General features: G+C 42.6%; 1 protein-coding gene across 4 annotated transcripts; it reads left to right on the top strand.

Moving 5' to 3' along the window:
- The first annotated feature begins 1136 nt into the window (after positions 1-1136).
- On the top strand, positions 1137-7467 carry LOC104592464 (inactive leucine-rich repeat receptor-like serine/threonine-protein kinase At1g60630). 4 transcript variants are annotated; one of them, XM_010251865.3, is made up of 3 exons: positions 1137-1816; positions 1960-3570; positions 6434-7467. In XM_010251865.3, the coding sequence occupies exons 2-3, from the start codon at positions 2253-2255 to the stop codon at positions 7090-7092; spliced, it is 1977 nt and encodes a 658-aa protein (XP_010250167.1). In that variant the 5' UTR covers positions 1137-1816; positions 1960-2252; the 3' UTR covers positions 7093-7467. The 4 variants fall into 4 exon arrangements, with proteins under 4 accessions (XP_010250167.1, XP_010250175.1, XP_010250159.1 ...); XM_010251873.3 differs by having other exon boundaries at positions 1221-1816; positions 1969-3570; XM_010251857.3 differs by having other exon boundaries at positions 1222-1820.
- The last annotated feature ends 800 nt before the right edge of the window (positions 7468-8267 follow it).

Raw genomic sequence — 8267 nt, 5'->3', positions numbered from 1 at the left:
GCACCAAACAGAAATAGACCGAAAATCAGCCTTCCTGACTTATAAACAACCGAAAGACCGCATCAAACACAACCTAAGTTACTAGGGAGTAGGGAGTAGACTGTTAATGGACCGGGTAGCCCGATGGACTGGCTCGACTAACTCATTTTATATTGGGCTTAGACAAATTTTTAAGCTTATAGGCTTTGGCTTTTCTAAAAAAAGCTCAGCCCGATAAAATTATATATAAATAAAAATATAATATATATTATATTATTGGAAAAGTACAGACATGCCCAATGTAGATTTCTGATTTCCACTGCAGAGCTATAAATGTTCAAAATCTCAAAAACCCCCACTCCACACACCAATGCCCGCCCATGAATTGGCATCAATAGGGGTGCAAGTCGGGCAGGTTGGGCCAAATTTATGGTTAACCTAGGTCCGACCCTAAAATTTGGGCTTAAGGCCCGAGCCCGGTCAATCCCGATTTTCCCAACCCGAGCCCAACCCTCCCTGTAATTTGATGCACTTGAGTTGGGCTCGGGTTGGTCAATAAACCCACTCTAAAATTATACATATATAAATGCATTTATGCAAATATATATGCATATGTATGCAACATTTACATATATACACATATATATGTATGTATGTAAATATGTATGCAACATTTACATATATACACATATATATGTATAAATGTATATAATTGGGCCAGACTCGGGCCGGGTTTGGGTTACCTAAGGGTTAGGCTTGAACCCGACCAAAAAAATATAAAAACCCGACTTCTTGGGCCTGAGCCCAGCCCGAGGACTGAAAATCCAAACCCAACCCATATAAAATTTTGGGTTGGGCCAGTTCAGGCTTGGGTTGGGCCCACACAAATTGCACCCCTGGCACCCACCCCAACTATACTTTGGGCCTATAAATTCTGACCCTGGGCTGAACCGTAGAATTAAGATTATATATAATTTATAAAATTTCTGTTTAGATCTGGGTTTATATAGGGCCGGGCTTGGGCCTGGTGTTTTCTTTTTTGTTTTAAAGAGGCAAAGCCCGACCCGGCCCGTGAACAGGTGTAGTAGGGACTAGGGAGGAGTTTTTCTGAGAATATGATAATTGGATAAGGCCATTAGCGTAAGAAGAGAAAATGTCGGAAGTAACGAGAGTCGACAGATGATGACGGTCTCTCTCGGTCTCTCCTAGTCCTATATAGTATTACTGGGAGTGACTACAGCGAAACCAATTTGTTCAGTCCTTCTGGTTTTCTCTCTCCTCTTGTTCTTCCGCCGGTTTGGTTAAATCTTGGGTTCGTTTTCGGATTTTCCTCTTAATTTTCGTCGGTTGGTCGAAGCGACTCCATTGATTGAGCTCGTTGTAATGTTCATTGAAGCAGAGAAAGCATGATTTGATCCTGGTTTTCTGTCTGATACTGTGCTCGGAGATCGACTTATGTTTCAGATTTTCAGCTCAGTTGAAGCATCGATCCTGTTTAAAACTGGTATCGGAAAGTGAAAATATATTATTGGATCTAATGCAGTTTATGCTCCCTAAAAGCTCAGAATTTTGACAACAACGAGGGAAATAAGATATATTTTTACCTTTGCTGCATTAAATACCTCACGAAGAGGAAAAAAAAGAAGGGCATTGCTGTCTGTAACTGAAAGTTCAGAGCAGTAGAGTTCACGTGAAGTTAACTCTTTTGGTCCGTGAATCCAGCGAGGAAGAAATTGGGGGAAAAACAATGCGGAATCAGTGTCTGTTGATGAATCAATGGAGCTCATCAATGGCGCCCTTTTTTGCTCTACAGTTTTCAAATCGTTCGAAGAACAGAGTAGGTGATGGACATCTTTTCCTCTACATCTGTTTGTTTTGAGTTGTATCGTTGAGATAAAAAGCGCTGATTGGGAGGTGTTCGTGGGATTTATTTATTTATTCTTTCTTTTGTATCCATGTCTTAATGATTTTCTCGATTAGGTGATGCAGATGTTTTACTGTTTTGATGGATTAAAGAAAGCAAAGGTAAAAGTAGAAGCAGAAGCAGAAAAGATCGTCTATGCAAAAAGGTAGATCTGATGGTTTTTGATGAGAGATTTGGAGATTCTGAAAATTTGAAGATTTTAAGGGTTTAAAGCTTTGAAGATTCTTCATTGGGTCTCACTTATGGAAACCCCAGTTCAAAAGATTCATTTAACATGAACGAGATCTGGGGAAGCCATTAAAAGTGGTTTGCTTTGTAAAAGTTTCTGGATTTATTATTGCATCTTAAAATGAGACTTCCCTCTTCAAGGTGCCTTTTGGTTTTCTCCTTTCTTTTGTTGGTTTCTGATCTTACCCTAGCGGAATCAAGCGACCGAGAAGCGCTTCTAGCTCTGAAATCGACGGTTGATCCTTCAAACTCGCTTCCATGGGAAGGATACGACTTCTGCAACTGGCAAGGTATCAGAGAATGCTTGAGGGGAAGGGTTACAAAGATGGTTGTCGAGTACTTAAACTTGACGGGAACCCTGGACGCGGCCAGTTTAAACCGGCTCGATCAGCTCCGAGTACTGAGCTTCAAAGGGAACTCGATTTCCGGCGAAATCCCCGACCTCTCTGGCCTCACCAATCTCAAGTCACTCTTCCTGAACGATAATCAGTTCTCCGGCTACTTCCCCAGCTCCATTTCTGACCTACACCGTCTAAAGGTCGTAGTCCTCTCGGGGAACAAAATCTCCGGCAACATTCCATCGTCCCTTCTCAAGCTCCGGCGATTGTACGTTCTTTACTTGCAAGACAATCGGCTAACCGGAGAACTCCCACCTTTGAACCAAACCAGTCTCAGATTCTTCAATGTATCAAACAATAAACTCTCCGGCGAGATTCCGATAACCCCTGCTCTCATTCGGTTCAACTTTTCATCGTTCTCAGGTAACCTAGACCTCTGTGGTGATCAGATAGACAGGCCATGTAGTAATGGAACTCAAACTCAAAGCCTCCCTCCGATTAGTCCCGCTTCTCCGATTAATACACCTTCGGGCTCTTCGAGTCACCGGCGACGGAGAAAGCTGGTTGCGATTATCGTCGGAAGCATCGGAGGGTTCCTTCTGTTGCTAATCTGCTTGTCTCTGGCATGGAGGGCTTGCAGAAGAAGGAATGCAATCGAAGGGAGGAGCAAAGCAATGGAGGGGGCGGCCGAAGGAGGAGCGGGAGAGGGGTCTGGTGGCACAGGAGGTAATAATGGAGGAAAACGTGGGGGGTTTTCGTGGGAAGGAGAGGGACTAGGGAGTTTGGTGTTTTGTGGAGCAGGGGATCAGCAAATGACGTACAGTTTAGAGGATCTGCTGAAGGCATCGGCGGAGACTCTGGGGCGAGGGACCATGGGGAGCACGTACAAGGCTGTGATGGAATCTGGGTTCATCGTGACCGTTAAAAGGTTGAAAGATTCAAGGTATCCGAGGCTGGACGAGTTCAGGAGACAGATGGAGGTGCTTGGACGGCTCAGACATCCCAACCTGGTCCCACTCAGAGCTTATTTTCAGGCCAAGGAGGAGCGCCTCCTCGTCTACGATTACTTCCCCAACGGCAGCTTGTTCTCCCTCATCCACGGTAACTACCACTACCTATCCCCTTTGATATCTTGATTTTCAAAACTCAATCTAGACGGTTAATTCGGTGGGCCATGCCATACACAGCCTAAATTAATTGTGTCACTAAACTAGTAACTACATAGAGTTTGATGGGGCTAGGGCTATAGATAACATGGTGAGTTGTAGTTTGTAGTCTCTAGACTCTAGGTATCAGAGTGGTAGCCACTTGCATGCGTAGGGTTTGTCCCAGGTGGGCCAGGTTTATGAGACACTAATTGAGATGTTTCGGATGGGCCCACCTGTTTGGAAGGTTGGGATTTGATTTGAGTGGTGGTGACAGACGGTTAGCATGTCGCTATTATTATTAATGCATAATAAAATAAAAGTAATCCAGCAGAGATTTCTACATGAGTTGGAATCTCCCACGTGGTAGCTCAGGTGACAGCTTAGATGGGCTCCACGTGTTTGCCAAGTCATCCTATCTTATAATGGTAAACAATAATGGTCATGGGTTGGTTTTCTCGGGAGCAAGAGGAACCTGCCAGGGATTTACCTTTTGCACTACATGGGTCCCCATGTAGGGCCCATGTTGATGTAGGTCAACATGTCTTTGCACCTCTCCATGTCGTGTTTTGGAATGTGATGGTGCTTTTGCACTACATGGGTCCCCATGTAGGGCCCATGTTGATGTAGGTCAACATGTCTTTGCACCTCTCCATGTCGTGTTTTGGAATGTGATGGTGCCATCACACCAGATAGTCTTCTGCCACGTGGAAAGAAGGCCTTATTTATATTCAATAAAAAACAGAAAGAAAAGTACCACCTTGGTACGGTAGTGGGCTGCATTAGCCAATCAGTATGACGTGACAAAACGAATGGGCCCAATGGCCCATAGTGCCAGTCAAGCCTCTGCTGGGCTTTTTGACCTGTCTGAGCCTGAGCCATTTCGTTTTTCCGAAGATATTCCAATTCCATCCTTCTTCTTCCTATATATTTTTCATAAAATTCTTACATGAATAATAACTTAATGTGAAATTAATTTTGTTTAAGAAAATGTACGTGAAGCCAGTCCATAATGTTTGCCAGCATGTTGAACTGGACGGATGGATCTAGATATCCCTAATGTTGGGCCAGTCCTCTGTTGTGTTTTGGGCTTATTATAGGCCGTGGCCCACCTTGGTCAACTGAAATTTGTGGCCCTTGTGAACATGGGGTTACAGAGCAACAGTGAACTGAATTTATTATTGGCAAGCTGGAGTTAACATCCATCTACCAGCACCACCATCAAACAATTCATGCATGTCCTGTGTTTGTACTGCCGTACTTTCACCATCAACCCAGCTGAGTGAGTGGCCTTTCTTTCTCTTGCCACCTGGCAAGTTGTCAGCCTCAAACTCTTAAGAATACTAAAACCTGTAAATTAAATGGTTTAACTCTTATTACCTTTGCATTCCTCTTCTCTGGCCTTGATATACTTGCCAGTTGCCACCTGGCAAGATGTTAGCCATGAAGGATGAAGCAATAATAAACTGTGGCTTTTCTTTTTCTCTTGCCGTCTGCTAGCAAGTTGTCTGCCTCAAGCTCTTAAGAATTCTAAAACCTGTTAAAGCTTCATCTTCTTCTTATACCCTTGCATGTGGCATGCCTCTTCTACTCAGTCTGGCTTTGATGTACTTGCCACCTGGGAAGATGTCAGCCATGAAGCACTCCACAAAAGTAAAAAAAAAAAAAAGTATAGGAAATCATTCAGTGCACGTGAAACCCTTATTTTCGTCTATACCAATAATACCCTTGGGTCCAACTTAAATTCTTAATACTCTTATCTTTTGTTCACTTCCAACCCAAACGCATCCCAGATCTCAGCGGATGTGGAAAACCAGTTTAAAATCTCGATAGTTCCATGTTTGTCTGCAACAAGCAAAAGAGAAAAACGATTCCTTGCTTGTCTTCATCTCTTCCCTCTGTTTCTTATGTTTCATCTGTGAGTATTTTTAACTTTTTCAGAGATGGTGAGTGAGGTCGTAAATCACGCACGCATTAAATTAAACTAGTCTGGGATTCTCAGCCCAGTTGATCTCAGTCTTGTCTTCTTTCGTTTTCTTACAATTTCCGATACGTTTGCATGTCTACCAACACGAGTTTGTCACGGGAGAATGCTCCTTTTCTCTCAGACGAAAACAATGAAAAGAACAGAGGAAGTTGGATTATGTCTTGATAAATATTTGGTTAGAGTTTAGGATTAATAGATCCCCGCGCTGCTGGGTAGCTGAGCCTGAAATCGACTGATCATCTGTCTGTTTCTCTCACCAACCATTTTGCTTTCTCCAACCATCGCCTTCCCACCGATATTGTTGAACATTGAAAGAAAGAGGGAAGGGACCACTTAATCATTTGTCTTTTCCTCAAATCTCCCAATTATCTATTATTTTTTCTATAAATCTTGATCTCGATAATGTTGCGCGCCCTCTCGGCCAAACTGAACCGTGAACCCCAGAAACAGTGTAATTGTTTTGTTTCATTTGATATAATTTTTTTCTAAAGGCCTCAGCAGTCTGCACCTTTTGATAACCATGTGTATTTGTAATTTGTATATACACTAACAATTCTAAAGCTCTAACAGTATTCTGAAAAGTGAGAATAGCTTTTTGAAAGTCAAAAAGAAGTTCAGAATATGAAACTATGGCCAACATGAGACCAATCCAGGGTGATGGATTAGGTTCGTTGAGGGGTGAAGGTCTGTCGGGTTTAGGGTTAGGGTTGTGAATGGGCAAATGGGGTGCATCGTGCATGTTTCTTGGTTCTACATATTGAAGTAATTATATATTATGATCTCTGGTTAAGGTTTTAAGTTGTAACGGCAAATGTGGGTTATGGTTTGACAGGATCAAGAACTTCTGGTAGTGGGAAGCCTCTTCACTGGACGTCCTGCCTGAAGATAGCAGAAGACTTGGCAACAGGGCTGGTTTACTTGCACCAGAACCCCGGCATGACCCACGGGAACTTGAAGTCGTCCAACGTGCTGCTGGGGTCGGACTTTGAATCCTGCCTTACAGATTACGGGCTTAGCAGTTTTAGAGACCCAGACTCACTTGAGGAGCCCAGTGCTTCTTCCCTGTTCTACAGAGCCCCTGAATGCCGGGACACGCGAAAGCCCATGACACAAGCATCGGATGTCTATAGCTTCGGAGTACTCCTGTTGGAGCTCCTAACCGGAAAAACACCCTTCCAGGACCTAGTCCAAGAACATGGGGAGGATATCCCACGGTGGGTTCGGTCAGTTCGAGAAGAGGAGACGGAATCTGGCGACGACCCTACGTCGGGAAATGAAACTTCCGAGGAGAAACTCGGAGCCCTTTTGAACATTGCGATGGCGTGCGTAGTGATTGCACCGGAGAGTAGGCCGGCGATGAAGGAGGTGTTGAGGATGATCAGGGAAGCAAGAGCAGAGGCTCAAGTTTCATCCAATAGTAGCGATCATTCACCTGGAAGGTGGTCAGACACCGTTCAAAGTTTACCAAGGGAAGAGCATTTGAGCATTTGAGGGTGGTTAACCATTAATGGGGTATGGGTCTTTTGCATTTGAGGGCGGTGTGGTCAATCTGAAATTTAACTCTTCAACCAGCCTTGTAGAGTGTTGTGGTACGGTGTAAAGCATTTGGTAGCTTAATTTCCATTTTATCATAGTTGTAGTGTTGTAGCATGTGAGTGGTGATAAGATCTCTCTCTCTCTCTCTGGATGAGATCATTTGGTGGGTTTGGAGGCTTTTGAATTGTATTCTAACGATGAGATCAATTGGTGTCTCTTTCTTGTCTCCAAAAGGGGAGGTATCAATTACCTAGAAAACAAACACCTTCTCAATTGGCTGATACGTCTTTGTTTAGTGTTATTCTAATGGATTATTTTGGTTTTTCTTTATGACAGATATTTTTTGTAAGGTGATGTTTCGAAGAAAGAAAAAAAAAAAAAAAGGACAAGGGCTATACGGGACCCCGATCTTGACGTTTGCCTGGTGGTTGGTTGGATCCCTCTTTCATCACCTCTGTCATATTAATTCGTTTTGCAATCCATCAATCCATCAATTTTCGTTTCAAGGATAGATTTGAATAGAGGATTATGATTGTGTAATCTTGCACATGTCATCTATTTTTAAGGCTATAGATGGTAGGCTTAGTTATGCTTACGTTTGTTTGTATTGGTTTGCACTTCTTTTGTGATACAAAATTTGTGCCTTTTTGTCTCCTTTGCATTTATTAGCAATGCAAATTTTGCTTTTTGAAAACCAATGCATAATTTGTAGTACCTTCCTTCTCTTCAATTCTTTCTCATATAAAGTGGGGATCACAACATCTCACATCCTATCTTATTCCTAGACAGATAATTATCCTTTACCTTCTTTCTCTTTCATTTAGGGTATTGTTCTTTTTTTTTTTTGTCCAAATTTGAAGGGGGAAAGCCGGTCAATGAGATTATGGTTCCCGATCATTTTCCCATGTTTGTTTTTCAAATTCATGTGGATAATTAACTTTTTCACCAAGGGGAAAGTTGACAAAATATGTTGAGACAATCTTGTTCATTCTAACAATGACTTTTTATGATCAAAAGAGTCATTGTATAATTTACTTGGGAATCAAAAGAATGGTAAAGCTCACTACCCTAAAGGCATAAACATTTTTTACATGTATCATTGTCAAGGACTCAAGGGTGTTAGGGATGCA

This window comes from Nelumbo nucifera, chromosome 3 (genome assembly GCF_055504915.1).
Source record: "Nelumbo nucifera cultivar China Antique chromosome 3, China Antique-T2T, whole genome shotgun sequence".
Taxonomy (NCBI): Eukaryota; Viridiplantae; Streptophyta; class Magnoliopsida; order Proteales; family Nelumbonaceae; genus Nelumbo; species Nelumbo nucifera.
This window is presented reverse-complemented; position numbering and strand designations above follow the sequence as displayed.